This window comes from Bos mutus, chromosome 6 (genome assembly GCF_027580195.1).
Source record: "Bos mutus isolate GX-2022 chromosome 6, NWIPB_WYAK_1.1, whole genome shotgun sequence".
NCBI lineage: Eukaryota > Metazoa > Chordata > Mammalia > Artiodactyla > Bovidae > Bos > Bos mutus.
The window spans coordinates 18,936,580-18,953,872 of NC_091622.1; the positions used below are offsets into that span (position 1 = coordinate 18,936,580).

General features: G+C 35.2%; 1 protein-coding gene across 4 annotated transcripts in view; it reads left to right on the plus strand.

Moving 5' to 3' along the window:
• TBCK (TBC1 domain containing kinase) overlaps positions 1-17,293 on the plus strand; it is a 209,617-nt gene that overhangs the window by 62,338 nt on the left and 129,986 nt on the right. For all 4 annotated transcript variants that reach the window (XM_070372045.1, XM_005887304.3, XM_070372046.1 and 1 more), the window contains 9 exons: positions 627-687; positions 1,961-2,022; positions 2,201-2,262; positions 6,600-6,748; positions 8,077-8,215; positions 10,985-11,084; positions 15,724-15,773; positions 15,939-16,068; positions 17,082-17,180. In XM_070372045.1, the coding sequence (XP_070228146.1) occupies positions 627-687; positions 1,961-2,022; positions 2,201-2,262; positions 6,600-6,748; positions 8,077-8,215; positions 10,985-11,084; positions 15,724-15,773; positions 15,939-16,068; positions 17,082-17,180 (852 nt within the window). The remainder of the gene's footprint in view (positions 1-626; positions 688-1,960; positions 2,023-2,200; positions 2,263-6,599; positions 6,749-8,076; positions 8,216-10,984; positions 11,085-15,723; positions 15,774-15,938; positions 16,069-17,081; positions 17,181-17,293) is intronic.

A 17,293-nucleotide genomic window follows, 5' to 3' on the forward strand; every position in this document is an offset into this window, starting at 1 on the left:
CGTGTATCTTAAAATAAAGGGCTATACCAGCTACTATGGAAAACACAAAGATGGTTGTCTTAAGTAATTTTGAGAAGAGGAAGGAGTGTTGTGGGATGTTTCTTAGTGGAGACAACAGATCATCTGGGTCATGATATATAAGTGAGAATTAGCTGGGTGGATGAAAGGGTGAAAAGACATTTTGGTCTCTTAATCAAATAAGACTCCTGGAGTCCCTTTGGACAACCAGATATATGTGGGTCTCAAAAATGAAGAATGCTTGAGATCAAACTAAAATGTAATGATTCTTAGATATACAAAATGTTTAAATGGTAAGCATTATGCAACATTAAAAAAATGTATGTCACCAATGATTTTTCTTTAGTGGAGCCAATTCAAAAAAAATCTGATATACACATGTATACCTGTGGCGGAATCATATTGATTTATGGCAAAACCAATACAATATTATAAAGTAATTAACCTCCAATTAAAATAAATAAATTTATATTAAAAAAAAATCTGATAAAACCTCTGAAGAGAAATAGAGATAATTGAAAAATCATTTTCAGCAATGAAAAATAAAACCTCCCTCCCTGGGAAGAATATGTAAATGTTAATAAGAATTGCTTTTATCTTTTATGTAGGGAAGAAAATTATTTCAGAGTTTGGATATTTCTGAAAGACTAAAATTTTTGCTTACACTGGGTAAGTGTCTCACAATTATCTTTCAGTTATAAATATAATCTTTAGTGAGAGTAATTATACACATAGAGAATATGTTCTTCAAAATACTAACTACACTGAAAAGGCTTCACTTTCTTCAGCTTTCCAGTGATCAGTGATAAGCATTAACAGGACACTTTAAGCACCCTTGAGGTACTATAGGAGAGCTTTTCCTGATTCACTGTAAGGAATTATAATGTCCTTGGATATAATCTTAGCTTTATGATCTAGCCAACCAAACTAACTTTTGAATCAAAATATGAAATTGTAAAATTGTACTTCTCTGTAGCAGTTACCTTCAATGTACTATAACTTTTGAGCTTTCCGTTTAGTGAATTATACGTAAGTAATGACTGACAACGGAGAAGGCAATGGCACCCCACTCCAGTACTCTTGCCTGGAAAATCCCATGGATGGAGGAGCCTGGTGGGCTGCAGTCCATGGGGTCCCTGAGAGTCGGACACGACCGAGCGACTTCACTTTCACTTTTCACTCTTATGCATTGGAGAAGGAAATGGCAACCCACTCCAGTGTTCTTGCCTTGAGAATCCCAGGGACAGGGGAGCCTGATGGGCTGCTGTCTTTGGGGTCGCACAGAGTCGGACACGACTGAAGCGACTTAGCAGCAATGACTGAGGAAGAATGTTTATTTTTCCTTCTAACGAGCTCATATGTTTCACATGTGTATAATCCAAATACTTGTAATTCACATTTATAAAAATTTGTGTAATCCACTTAAAGTAGAATACGTTAAGCATGTATGGTAAAAAAAAAGGAGAGAAAAACAGTGATAGAGCGCTTTGTATAAAAGAATGTCAGATCGGTGTCCAGGTTAATAGGGTCTACAAATATGGATGTGTATAGAATAATATTAGTGAATATTAAATAACAATGGATTGTAAATAAAATTGTATAAAATTTTATAATTTTATCACTTTAATTTCAAAGATTGGTAATATGGCTATTAAGGAATCTTAGAGATCTATAAATGGTGTCTATAGGCTAAACCTTATACTGTAAAGACCAGAAAAAATGTGTGCACATTCTTCAATTGTATTTAATGAAAACAGTCTTATAAGCATAAAAATAAAGCCTTTTTCATTTATTAAAACATATAAGGAAAAGTCTCAAGCTTTTTAATATTCCAAGTTCCAAAATTGCATTATACAATTTAAAATAATGTTATTAAAGTTTAACTCCCAGTCTGGTAAGTTGTAAAAGCAGCTTTGATTCATGTAATTTTCCTCTTTTATAGACTGTGTAGATGACACTATAATAGTTCTGGCTGAGGAGCATGGCTGTCTGGACATTGTAGAGGTTTGTCATTACTCTGTTCTTGAACATTTATTGTGCATACTTGGCATCCAGTAGCAAACTATTTTAAAGCAAAGGCTTTCCAAAACAGTCAAAACTTCTTAAAGTAGAAAATGATGTAAGTAATATAAATTTTTAAGTGGATTGTTTAAAATAATTACTTTCTCTCCCTGTTTACCAGGAGCTTCCTGAAACTGTGATAGATCTTTTAAAGAAGTGCCTCACCTTCCACCCTTCCAAGAGGTTGATATCAAGAGTTTGGGATTATTACTGAGATCTTAACATATAAGTACTTAATTTTTTAATACTAATGGATTAAATAAGAATATTAACATATGTAGTAATGTATGATTGATATTAGTATCATAACTGTTAGTTTTGGCTTTAATGTATGGTCGTAAGAGAAGAAAAAATAATTAAAACATGATCAGAAAGCTGACATATACCAAAATCAGCCACTAGTTCATTTCCTAACCTCCAATTTGAAAATTAGCTAAACTATGGAAGGTAGATATGCCTAGATACAATGATATGAGAAAAATGAGAACAAAAGTTTATTGGCAAATAAGTATTATATAAAAAACTTACATAGTGAGCTAAGTTAATAATTGTTGATAATGTAAAAGGATTTCTTAGAAGTTTTATTATGTTCATTTGATGATGTCACTGTTACCCATTCATTTGTCCCTAAACTCTGTAAGTATATAATATTTGAAAATAATGTATTCTGATTTATCTTTATGAAAACATCTTTATCAAGACATGTTCAAATGAGAGGAATGGTATTAAAAGCATAATTTTGGGTAAATATACCACATGAATTTATCTCAGATGACCATTATATCTACTACTGTGGGCACACACCCCTTAGAAGAAATGGAGTAGCCATCATAGACAACAAAATATTCCAAAATGCAGTACTTGAATGCAATCTCAAAAATGACAAAATGACCTCTGTTCATTTCCAAGGCAAACCATTCAATACCAGGGTAATCCAAGTCTATGCCCTAACTAGTAATGCTGAAGAAGCTGAAGTTGAACAGTTCTATGAAGACCTGCAAGACCTTTTAGAACTAACACCCAAAAAAGATGTCCATTTCATTATAGGGGACTGGAATACAAAAGTAGGAAGTCAAGAAACACCTGGAGTAACAGGCAAATTTGGCCTTGGAGTACAGCATGAAGTAGGGCAAAGGCTAATAGAGTTTTGCCAAGAGAATGCGCTGGTCATAGCAAACACCCTCTTCCAACAACACAAGAGAAGACTCTCCATGTGGACATCACCAGATGGCCAACACTGAAATCAGATACTTATATTCTTTCCAGCCAAAGATGAAGAAGCTCTATACAGTCAGCAAAAACAAGACAGGTAGCTGACTGTGGCTCAGATCATGAAAGCCTTATTGCCAAATTCAGACTTAAATTGAAGAAAGTAGGGAAAATCACTAGACGATTCAGGTATGACCTAAATCAAATACCTTATGATTATACAGTAGAAGTGAGAAATAGATTTAAGGGACTAGATATGATAGAGTGCCTGATGAACTATGGATGGAGGTTTGTGATATTGTACAGGAGACAGGGATCAAGACCATCCCCAAGAAAAGAAATGCAAAAAGGCAAAATGGCTGTCTGAGGAGGCCTTACAAATAGCTGTGAAAAGAAGAGAAGTGAAAAGCAAAGGAGAAAAGGAAAGATATAAACATCTGAACGCAGAGTTCCAAAGAATATCAAGGAGAGATAAGAAAGCCTTCCTCAGCGATCAATGCAAAGAAATAGAGGAAAACAATAGAATGGCAAAGACTAGAGATCTCTTCAAGAAAATTAGAGATACAAAGGGAACATTTCATGCAAAGATGGGCTCGATAAAGGACAGAAATGGTATGGACCTAACAGAAGCAGAAGATATTAAGAAGAGGTGGCAAGAATACACAGCAGAACTGTACAAAAAAGATCTTCACTATCCAGGGAATCATGATGGTGTGATCACTCACCTAGAGCCAGACATCCTGGAATATGAAGTCAAGTGGGCCTTAGAAAGCATCACTATGAACAAAGCTAGTGGAGATGATGGAATTCCAGTTGAGCTATACCAAATCCTAAAAGATGATGCTGTGAAAGTGCTGCATTTAATATGCCAGCAAATTTGGAAAACTCAGCAGTGGCCACTGGACTGGAAAAGGTCAGTTTTCATTCCAATTCCAAAGAAAGGCAATGCCAAAAGAATGCTCAAACTCCCACACAATTGTACTCATCTCACACGCTAGTAAAGTAATGCTCAAAATTCTCCAAGCCAGGCTTCAGCAATCATGAACCGTGAACTTCCAGATGTTCAAGCTGGTTTTAGAAAAGGCAGAGGAACCAGAGATCAAATTGCCAACATTCACTGGATCGTCGAAAAAACAAGAGAGTTCCAGAAAAACATCTATTTCTGCTTTATTGACTATGCCAAAGCCTTTGACTGTGTGAACCACAAGAAACTGTGGAAAAGTCTTAAAGAGTTGGAAATACCAGACCACCTGACTTGCCTCTTGAGAAATCTGTATGCAGGTCAGAAAGCAACAGTTAGAACTGGACATGGAACAACAGACTGGTTCCAAAGAGTAAAAGGAGTAAGTCAAGGCTGTATATTGTCACCCTGCTTTTTTAACTTATATGCAGTGTACATCATGAGAAACGCTGGACTGGAAGAAAGATAAGCTGGAATCAAGATTGCCGGGAGAAATATCAATAGCCTCAGATACGCAGATGACACCACCCTTATGGCAGAAAGTGAAGAGGAACTAAAAAAAGCCTCTTGATGAAAATGAAAGTGGAGAGTGAAAAAGTTGGCTTAAAGCTCAACATTCAGAAAACAAAGATCATGGCATCCGGTCCCATCACTTCATGGGAAATAGATGGGGAAACAGTGGAAACAGTGTCAGACTTTATTTTTGGGGGGGTTCCAAAATCACTGCAGATGGTGACTGCAGCCATGAAATTAAAAGACACTTACTCCTTGGAAGGAAAGTTATGACCAACCTAGATAGCATATTGAAAAGCAGAGACATTACTTTGCCAACAAAGATTCGTCTACTCAAGGCTATGGTTTTTCCTGTGGTCATGTATGGATGTGAGAGTTGGACTGTGAAGAAGGCTGAGCGCCGAAGAATTGATGCTTTTGAACTGTGGTGTTGGAGAAAACTCTTGAGAGTCCCTTGGACTGCAAGGAGATCCAACCAGTCCATTCTAAAGGAGATCAGCCCTGGGTGTTCTTTGGAAGGACTGATGCTAGAGCTGAAACTCCAATACTTTGGCCACCTCATGCAAAGAGTTGACTCATTGGAAAAGACTCTGATGCTGGGAGGGATTGGGGGCAGGAGGAGAAGGGGACGACAGAGGATGAGATGACTGGATGGCATCGCTGACTCGATGGACGTGAGTCTGAGTGAACTCTGGGAGTTGGTGATGGACAGGGAGTCCTGGCGTGCTGCGATTCATGGGGTTGCAGAGAGTCGGACACGACTGAGTGACTGAACTGAACTGAACTGACCTGAAGATCATGGCATCCGGTCCCATCCCTAAATGGCAAAAATGGGGAAGCAGTGGAACCAGTGAGAGACTTTATATTTTGGGGCTCCAAAATCACTGCAGATGGTGATTGCAGCCATGTAATTAAAAGACACTTACTCCTTGGAAGAAAATTTATGACCAACCTAGACAGCATATTAAAAAGCAGAGACATTACTTTATCAACAAAGGTCAGTCTAGTCAAAGCTATGGTTTTTCCAGTGGTCATGTATGGATGTGAGGGTTGGCCTATGAAGAAAGCTGAGTGCCAAAGAATTGATGCTTTTGAACTGTGGTGTTGGAGAAGACTCTTGAGAGTCCCTTGGACTGCAAGGGGATCCAGCCAGTCCATCCTAGAGGAAATCAGTACTGGGTGTTCATTGGAAGGACTGATGCTGAAGGTGAAACTCCAGTACTTTGGCCACCTCATGTGAAGAACTGACTCATTTGAAAAGACCCTGATACTGGAAAAGATTGATGGCAGGAGGCGAAGGGGACAACAGAGGATGAGATGGTTGGATGTTATCACCAACTCAATGGACATGAGTTTGGGAGAACTTCTGGAGTTGGTGATGGACAGGGAGGCCTGGCATGCTGCAGTTCATGGGGTTGCAAAGAATCAGACATGACTGAGCTACTGAACTGACTGAACTGATACCACATTAAGAGAGTAGGAAGAAAATCAAAAGATAGTATTGATTTATAATTTTATTATTTAGTGAAGATATTCAGCGAAGCAAGTTTATGATGGTCAAGCTGAAAGTAAAAAATGGAGATGCTTATATGTAATAATATTTGATAAGTCGTAAAGTACAAAAAGCACAAAAGAGAAAAAAAAGTCAGTATTTACTTATAATCATTTGATTCTTTTTTAAAGGTGTGTATCTAGACTCTAATAAGGAGAGCTTCATTATTTTGTATGCCTATGAGGTGTTTATGACTTTTAATTATTTCCTTGTAAGTATGCCATTATTCTAGGAACATTTTAATGACTTTAATTCCTGTGCTGTATTTTAAATGTGTTTCTTAAGGCCAACCCCAGATGAATTAATGCAGGACAATGTGTTCAGTGAAGTGTTACCCTTATACCCTCCCTTTATCAAACCTGCCAGCCTGTTTTCTTCTTCTCTGAGATGTGCTGATTTGACTCTGCCAGAGGATATCAGTCAGTTGTGTGAAGGTAATGATAAAGAATACTAATAATAAAGCCATGTTTTTAAAGGAAGTACCCTCATCCTAGTTTCAGCTTTAAATTTGTCAACAATATATATTTACATTAGTGAGACATTTTGGATACTTACCTGAGAATTAAGAAGTAATTTTGGAAGTGGTTAAAATATAACCTAACATTTTAATCCTTTAAATTTAAATTACTTTGGAGCAAGGACTTTAAGAATCAAAGGAAGGAAGTAGTATCAAACAAAAAAATTTTTCTTATGTAAATCCAGGTCGTAATGCTATAATCAGATCTTCTGGTTTCCGGTGGAATTTCTGTTACCTCAATATTTATATAGATTTCATAAAATTTATTATAAATTATCTAAAAATCATATTATTGATAAGTCCATTATTATTAAATTCCATGTTTGTTAGAGAATACCACCTTTTCTCTTTTCATTCCTCTCTGAAAATTACAGCTCTCAAAATGTGTTTTTAGGGACACCAGTAAATTATGTTTATATAAAAAATTATCATGACATAATCACGGTAGGAAATACTTACTAAACATTCATTTGGGCAAATAAGTATTGAGTTTCTACTATGTTCTCTACACTGTATCTTCAAGCATCATTTGTACTGGGGATATAAATTTTCTTATAAATTATAAAGATAAATTATAAGATAAGATAAATTAAAATTTATCTTCTTATAAATGAAGATCCAAGACTTTCTTGGCAGTCCAAGTGGTTAACATTCCGCACTTGCTATGTAGGGGGGATGGGTTCAATCCCTGGTCGGAGAACTAAGGTCCCACATGCCGTGTGGAGTGGCCAAAAAACTGAAGGTCAATATGAACATAGTACAATGGAAGCAAAGCCTCTGTGAGACATCAAGACTTTTAAAAGAGGCAGAAATTGTCTCAGGACAAAGGATGGGACAGGGTGTGCTGGTTGCCTACTCAAGTGCTTTTTTTTTGCCCTTATTTCTTTCCTGCAGGGCTTGATAATAGCTAGTGTGTGTGTTTGTGTGTGTGTGTGTGTGTGTGTGTATCTCTCATATATATATATACACACACACACACATATATACATATATACACACACTTACGTATATATATCTCTGGTACAGAGGATAAAAATCACACTTTTTTCTCAAAGACACTGGATGCACAACCAGTATGCATATCTGCATTTAATCCTCTATAAATTTTGTAGTATGAATATTGTAAAGGAAATCTTACTGTGTTCTTCAGCTTTTACTTTTTTAAAATGTCAGCTATTATTGCTTGTTGCCTTTTAATAAAAACAGAAAGTGTGATAGCTATTTTTTTTAATTTTCCATTGATAGATATAAACAGTGATTACCTGGCAGAAAGATCTATTGAAGAAGTGTATTACCTTTGGTGTTTAGCTGGAGGTGACTTGGAAAAAGAGCTTGTGAACAAGGAAATCATTCGATCCAAACCACCTATCTGCACACTCCCCAAGTAAGGAAAGAAAACATCTCTTGTAAATGAGAGAAATCTAGTAATAACTTTTTTTAATTTGATAGTTTTTTCTTCTGGTAGGTAGACATTGTAGCTAAGTGATTGTGAAAACAATTTGAAATCGATACCTTGCTTTCTTGGCAGGAGTTTTTTTTTTTTAATTCTATTTTTTAATTGGTAGAAAATTGCTTTACAATTTAGTGTTGGTTTCTGCTGTACAACAACGCAAATCAGTCATAATTGTTGGCCACCTCATGCAAAGAGTTGACTCATTGGAAAAGACTCTGATGCTGGGAGGGATTGGGGGCAGGAGGAGAAGGGGACAACAGAGGATGAGATGGCTGGATGGCATCACCGACTCGATGGACGTGAGTCTGAGTGAAGTCCGGGAGTTGGTGATGGACAGGGAGGCCTGGCATGCTGCGATTCATGGGGTCGCAAAGAGTCGGACATGACTGATCAACTGATCTGATCTGATCTGATATATCCCTTTCCTGCTGAGTCTCCCTACCTTCCTATAGTCTCACCCATTGAGGTCATCACAGAGCACCAGGCTAGGTTCCCTGTGTTATATAGCAACTTCCCACTGTTTTACAGATGGTAATATATATATGACAATGCTGCTTTCTCAATTCATCCCACCCTCATTGTCCCCCTTAATGGACATGAGTTTAAGTAAACTCCGGGAGTTGGTGATGGACAGGGAGCCCTGGTGTGCTGCAGTCCATGGTGTCACAAAGAGTCACACACAACCGAGAGACTGAACTGAACGAACTCATCTTCCCCTGTGTCCACAAGTCTGTTGTCTACTAGGTTCATTATTACCATTTTTTTTTAGATTCCATATATATGCATTAATATACAATACTTGTTTTTCTTTTTCTGACATTTCACTCTGTATAAGAGGCTCTAGGTTCATCCACTTAACTACAACTGACTCAGATTTGTTCCTTGTTATGGCTGAGTAATATTCCATTGTATAAATGTACAACTTCTTTATCCATTTGTCTGTTGATGGACATCTAGGTTGCTTCCTTCCTGGCTATTGTAAATATTGCTGTAATGAACACTGGGGTACATGTGTCTTTTCTCTGGATATATGCCCAAGAGTGAGATTGCTGGGTCATATGGTAGATTTATTCCTGTTTTTTTAAGGAATCTCCGTACTGTTTTCCATAATGGCTGTATCAGTTTGTATTCCCACCAGCAGTGCAGGAGGTTGACCTTTTCTCCACGTCCTCTCCAGCATTTATTGTTTGTCGGTTTTTTGTTGATAGCCATTCTGACTGGTATGAGGTGGTACATTATTGTAGTTTTGATTTGCATTTCTCTAATAACAAGTGTGAGCAGCTTTTCATGTGTTTATTGGCCATCTGTGTGTCTTCTTTGGAGAAATGTTTGGTAGGAGTTTCTAATTGCAGAGTTCTTATCAGTGCTTTTGTTATTTTTTAAACTACTATTTTTAATAAATTATTTGTTTTATGATCTATTTGAAGTAAAGGTATTATTGTGGAACATCTCACAATAGTTGGTGATCAATAAAACAAATTGTACAAATAGAACAGTAATATTTAACGGAGTTAATATACTAGGCTAGTATGCCCATTATGAGGAACTTTTTTTTTTTTTACTTCTAATGTATTTTAAAATGTACTCAGTGACCTCATTGCTTGTCCTAGAGATCATCATGGTACTAAAGCGCTGTTGAAAAACTGCAGAGTTGTATAAGGTCTTAGACACTATCTTGTAAATTACTTAGAAGTTAAATGACAATACAATGCTAAGAGCCAAAACTGTTAATTGTTCTGTTGCTCATCATGTTCGTTCATAAAAATGAGAACCTACATCTCTTTCCATTAGTGCTTTAAAGTTTTAATTTTAGGTTTTAGGACTAGATTTGATCTTTGTAGGTAACTATAGAAACCATCTGCTGATCATTTTTTTCTTTGTATGTAAATTTTAGGTTAATTGTTTGAATACAGCACTAATTCTGTACCTTTCCCCCCTCTTAAACTGATTCTTAAATATTAACTTCAGTTGTACTGTTCACATGATAAATTAAGTAGAAAAATCAAAAATAAGATGATAGCAATTCCAAGAGTAAATGGTTTGAAGGATATGAAAATTAATTCTCTAAAATTCTAAATATGTTTATTACTCAGTATTCGTTCTCCTGAGAAGTTATCAGCATTAGCGTTTTATTTTCTTCCTCCTTTTATCATTTTTTACCCATATGAATTTCCTCTGGAACATATTACATACTGTCAGTGTAATTTTATCATTGCACCTGCATGAACAGTGTAAATCATGTTCTTGTATCCCTAAAATGCTTTACACTTGTGTGCTTATTTATAGGGGCCTCCCAGGTGGCTCAGTGGTAAAGAATCTGTATGCAGAAGACTTGGGTTCAGTCTCGTCTCGGGAAGAACCCCTGAAGGAGGAAGTGGCAGTCCACTCCAGTATTCTTCCCTGTAGACATGGACAGAGTTGCCTAGCAGGCTGCAGTCCACGGGGTTGCAAAGAGTCGGACACGACTGAGTCACTGAGCACGCATGCACTGTGTTTATACAAACTCAACATGTATTTAAAAATGAAGATTTTTTGGAGAAATTTCAGCCACCAATTACAGATTTTATTCAGTCTAAAATTTCTTTCTTTTAATGAAGAGATTTATGATTCAGAGTAAATTTTATTTTCTAGAAGGTTTTTAAACAGTAAATTGGATTTCTATGCTCATTAAAATAACTTATTTTTTAAATCTCTTTTTAGTTTTCTCTTTGAAGATGGTGAAAGCTTTGGACAAGGTCGAGATAGAAGTTCACTATTAGATGACACCACCGTGACACTGTCATTATGCCAGCTAAGAAATGTAAGAATGGTATCTTGGCAAATTTGCTTCAGACCTTTTTCCTTCTTTCCTCCCTCCCTTCCTTCTTCCTTCCCTCCCTCCCTTAGTGGCTTCTTTTTTTTTTTTTTTAATAAAACCTTACTGATACACATGAAGCCTTAGATTCCTTCCTGATAACATAAAATATGTGAGCATTTCTTTAACATACGTGCCCACGAGTGGCATTGTTGGAAAATATATCTGCAATCAGTCTAGTATCTATGGTTATATTTTCTGTTCACAGAAATCATCTTATCACTTTATCTCTTTACCCTCATTGGATAAGGGTTCTCATTTCTCCATATATGTGGTAACATATGGTCTTACTGGAGAAGACAATGGCACCCCATTCCAGTACTCTTGCCTGGAAAATCCCATGGATGGAGGAGCCTGGTGGGCTGCAGTCCACGGGGTCACTGAGGGTCAGACATGACTGAGTGACTTCACTTTCACTTTTCACGTTCATGCATTGGAGAAGGAAATGGCAACCCACTCCAGTGTTCTTGTCTGGAGAATCCCAGGGACGGGAGCCTGGTGGGCTGCCGTCTATGGGGTCGCACAGAGTCGGACATGACTAAAGTGACTTAGCAGTAGTAGAAGTATGGTCTTATCAAATTCTTAAAAAATTATTATTCTAAAAGGTGCAAAATGGTATTTTTCTGTAATACTAATTTTCAATTTCCCAATTATTGTACAGTTATGAGCCCTTTTATATTTTTTGTGATTTGCTTACCTCTTCAGTATATTACTAGTTTTTATCTCTTGCCAGTTTTTTTGAATGATTTCTTACTGATTTGAGGATTTAAAAAATGTATTTATTTACATAGTCTTTGTTAGCTATACAGATATACCTCAATTATCTCACTTAGCTTTATGATGTTTCTTGCTCTAAAGTTAGTTTTGTTTGAAATTAATGTAGCTATCCTAGTTTTCTTTTAATTAGTGTTATTCATGGTATATCTTTATTCCTTTACTTTTAATGTATCTATGTCTTTATATTTAAAATGGGTTTCTTTTAGATAATGTAGAGTGTGTCTTTCTTACTACTTTTGAAGGAAAATTTTGTTGGGTACAAAATTCTAGTTTGATTTTTTTTTCTTTTATGCTTTAAACATTTCACCCCACTCTCTTGCTTGCATGGTTTCTGAAGAACTGTCTGATGTAATTCTTATCCTTTTCCTCTATAGGTAAAGTTCCTTTCACTTCTGTTTTAGTTTCTGTCAAGGTTTTCTATTTGTTATTTGAGTTTTTGCAGTTTAAATATGATATGCCCAGGTTTAGATTTTAAAAAAAATTTTCTTGCTTAATGGTCTCTGAGCTTCTTGGAATTTTTCATTTGGTGTATGTCTGATTTTAAAATTTCTGTCATTACTTCAAATATCTCTTCCATTTCTTTCTCTCTCTTCTTGGGTATTCCTGTCACACATAGGTTACATCCTTTGATTATTCCATAGTATTTTCATCTTTCTGCTTATATTACCTACCTCTTCTTGCATGTGGTTCATTTTTTTCCCTTATAACCTTTAGCATTTTAATCAGTTATGTTAAATTCCTGCTCTGATAATTCCAAAATCTCTGCCATATGTGAATCTGGTTCTGAAGAGTGCTTTGTCTCTGCAGAATGTTTTTTTTATACTTTAGCATGCCTTACAATTTTGGGGCTGGGGAGAATGCAACATGATATATTGGTGAAAAGAACCGTAATAAATAGATCTTCAGTGAAAGATTTCATGTTTATCTAGCTGTTTACTATTTGTGTAGCTTTTTTCTCAGAGTAAAATCCTCAAATGTCAATGTTCTTACCTTCCTTACTGTCTTTAGATTTCTCTGGACATAGAATCTGAGGCTTGCAGTTCTTTCAGCTGGAATCTCCTGTATCGTACAGAAACTTTGTTGTTGCTCAGTCACTTAGTGTCCAACTCCTTGCAGCCCCAGGGATTGCAGCTTGCCAGGCTTCCCTGTCCTTCACAGAAACTCTACATATGGAAATAAGATAGGGGAGGGAAAGTAGATTGAAGGGCTAATTAGGTCTCAGTGTTTTAGTGAGCCTGTGTCTCTGGGCTGTGGAATTCTCAGCTTCCCTCCCTGTTGCTTCAGGTGAGACAGGAAGGCTAGAGAGAGCAGTAATTGGGTATTTCTCTTCCCCACATCAAAGACTAGAAGGACCTAGAATTTTATATTTCCCTTACCGCAGGTCATTTAGGCTCTGGTAAAATAGTTTCCCTGAAGAGCAGGCCTTTACTTAAGACAACAGGATACCCTAGGAGTAGTTCAAAATGGTTATTTTGCCCCTTCTCGTGCAAGAGACAGGAGGGGATTTTTCTTAGACCTTCACCCTGAGAACACGCTGGGACTTATGGGGGTAAAACTCAAGGAAGTGTGAAGTTTCCCTTAGGTCTGGGCCTCCACAAGTTTTTATCTCTCAAGCTTCTATTATCTCTCAAATTGCTAAATCTGCAGCAATCAGTTACCCTTCAAGTGTTTTACCAGGCTCCAGCAATGGCTTCTGTTCCAGCTTAGTTGTGATTCTTTATATTTGTCATTGCTCCAGTTTTCTGGGTAGCATTTTGCCCTGACTCTGATAGTTCTAAAAAGGATTGTTATTTTCAGTTTTTTCAGCTTTTTTCTTGTTGTTAGGGCAGAAAGGATGACTTCCACACTGATGGAGTATTGGTCTGAAAACCAAAATTTCTAGCCTTTTTATTTTTAATGATCTATGTGCATCCTCAGTCGTGTCTAACTCTAAAGATAAAATAGGTGATTTCCCTAGTCTGTCTCTAGGCTAGCAGTTCAGCACGCTTTCCCCAGGCACGCACGCACACATACACCCGGAGTTCTTTCTTTACCTGGATGCAACAGGGTCTCCCTCCAGTTTGACTGCCTAATTAAGTGCCTGAGGCTTTGTCCTGTTGTACTCTAAAACCCTAGTCCACAGTTCTCAGTATCCTTTAGTACTAGCTTAGCTCTTTCTCTCTAAATACAGCTTTGTGTCTTCTGTCACTGCATTTTCATTACTCTTATAGGCTTTTCCTTTCATTTAATATTTTAAATGCTATGCAGTAGGAGGATGTTAGAATCTCTTACCCACTTAAATGCCAGCAACAGAAAATTAAAATATATAATTATTACACTTGATACTCTAAACTTACCATCCCTTTGAGTGAAAGGCTGTACAGTGGATAAAATAAGTAACAATACAAGGTGGTAAAAAATAAAATATATCCAAAATATATGTTTCAACTACTTTTATTTAACTCTCAATTTGTTTCTTTAATTTAAATACGATACAAATGATATGAATACAAGTTAAATGAATGTAGACTTTAGTTTTACTTCCCCAATTCCCTTACAGTTCCACTTTTGAAATTTAAAATACTTTTTTCTATAATTATTAAGAATAAATTTTAATTTTGTTAATTTTTTAAAATAATATGGAAATGAATAATAATTTTACCTTATACTTTTCTGTGTAAGAATTTTTGCCTTTTATAAACCCTTAATATGCTAATTTTTTAGCTAGAAAAAAAGCAGAAAAGATATTAGCTATGTTTATGACTTTCAGGACAGTAAAACTTAAACTTAAAAAATGTAAGTTAATAATACAGTAAAATTTGTGAAAATTTTAGTTTTCAACTTAGAATTTTAATCCATGAAAGAAATACCTAAAGTCTTAAAAGCAAAATGGGAAATGCATGTTCAATTTTAAAGAAAAGCTAGGCATAAAGTCACTGTTTATAAGATTCTTAGTGCTGGGTTTTTTTTTTGGCTTTTAAAAATTCTGGGAACAACTTCCATGAATGAGTGCATAGATGCTAATCAACAGAAGATCAATGCTGGGTCTACACAGAGCTCCATCTTCTATGTTAGTCCCCAGAGGAGCATTCTCTGCCTTCCAGTTGGAAGTTGAACTGAACAGCAGACAGGATGGCATTAGCTTTAATCATCCTGCTTATAATGTATCTTAGATTTTACTTTACTCTGACAGCCTTCTTCTGTTTTTAAAGATATCTATAATTCTGGCAATATTATTATTTGGAGTAACATTTTTTATAATGACTTTGTGAAAAAAATAAAATAATTGCTTTTTGTTAGTTGATTTATCAGCTCTTTAAATCATTTATGTTCAACTTATGATGTGAGAAATTCTTTTGAATCCTTTTTATTATCCTCTTACTTTTGTCTTACTATTTTATTAATGTCAAAACAAAAATCTGACTTTAAATTAAGGAATATATATTCAAAAGTACCTTTTAAAATAATCTTCATATAATTTTAAAATAGTTATCCATTTGTTAAAATTTATACTAACTTTAGTATTTCTGAATACTTTATTTAGTATTTATGTTTGGAAAATTTTTATAATAGGTATCTAATCTTTACAAAAGGTACCTAGAGGTAAGAAAAATCAAAAAAACAAAAAGCAATTCTTCACAGATAAATTTAATCACTGGAGGCATGGCATATTTTCATATTTATGTTAGGAATGAATTTTAGACTCTATTTTATACTTTTCTTGTTACCTTTATAAATTCATAATTTTATGTTATTTTTTCTTTTAAATATGGATCAGCATTTCTGTCACAGGTCCTAAACATCAAATATTTTCTGTCTCAATTCACAGAGATTAAAAGATGTTGGTGGAGAAGCATTTTACCCTCTACTTGAAGATGAGTGAGTATATCATCTCCTTTTACATTTATTTTTCCTATCTGTTTACGTTATTCTGGTGAGAAGCTTGTACATTTTCTTTGGAAAAGAAAACAAAACTATGGTATTTGAATTTTTAAAAATTTTATACCTTTTGTCAATTTTTCTGCTTTTGTTTCTCTTTTACAGTCAGTCTAATTTACCTCATTCAAACAGCAATAATGAGCTCTCTGCAGCTGCCACTCTCCCTTTAATCATCCGAGAGAGGGACACAGAGTACCAACTAAACAGAATCATTCTCTTTGACAGGCTGCTAAAGGTAGAGATTCTAAAACCTAAAGTGTTATAAGTGCCCGTATATAGTCCTTATCTTTTATTCATTCATAATTCTTAGGGAATCTTGATGTCATGAGAAGACTAATTCTTATGACTTATGTTTTCTGATTAATTTTAATTATAAATGATACCTGTTCATAGTATATAAAATTAAAAAGTAAACAAGATGCAGGAATCTATGCACAATCATATTAGATATTAACATCCTTACTATTTAAAGAACACCTAAAAACCGAAAGAAAAAAGCACTATTATCTAAACAGGGAAATAGATAAAGAACACAATAGAAATACAACTAGTCAGTAAATCTATTAGAGAATGTATCATTACTATTAATAGAAATGTAAAAAAGTAAAATATGTAAAAAAGTAACATAGCCTTTTCTTGCATACCAAATTAGAGTAATTAAGATATATTAAGATTGGAACTGTCATTCTTTTGGAATAAGTGTAAGTTGATAGAAACATTTTGTAAAACAATTGAAGGTATATATCAAGAGCATTAACAACATCCATACCCTTTATCCTAATATTTCTCTTCTAGAAATTTCTCATGACATACAAATTTACAAATAGGCAAATTTGTATACAAAGATATAGGAGAAACTGTAATAATAACGTATTTATTTAATACTTTCTATATCATCAGCTATTTTACAAAGAGCCTTACTTATATTACTTTACCTGTATGAAACTGATAATATTATCCTCAGAATGAGTCTTTTTCTTAATTCTCGCAGAGCACAAGATAGAGAGGGATGACTAAAAACAGTAGAATCAACTCCTCTCATTGATTGTGTAATATGAGATTTACAGAAGATAGAGAACTATTTCACTGCTAACTTTTATGTATTAATAACACCAAAGTAATTTCAGGCACTTAAAAACATTATAATTCACCTTCAACTTTTTCACTGGTATATTGAGAACTGGCTAGACTAAAGAGGTGGCATTGGTAATTCAAGGTATTTTTCATATCTTTTTTTTTTATCTGTAGGCTTATCCATATAAAAAAAATCAAATCTGGAAAGAGGCAAGAGTTGACATTCCTCCTCTTATGAGAGGTTTAACCTGGGCTGCTCTTCTGGGAGTTGAGGTAAAAGAGAAAAGAGAAGGTTGGAAGCTGATTAATAGTATTAGGAAAAAAGAATGAAAGTGCCTTCTGAATGTTATGTAGTAAAATATGAGCATTAAGAATCTTTGGCAATT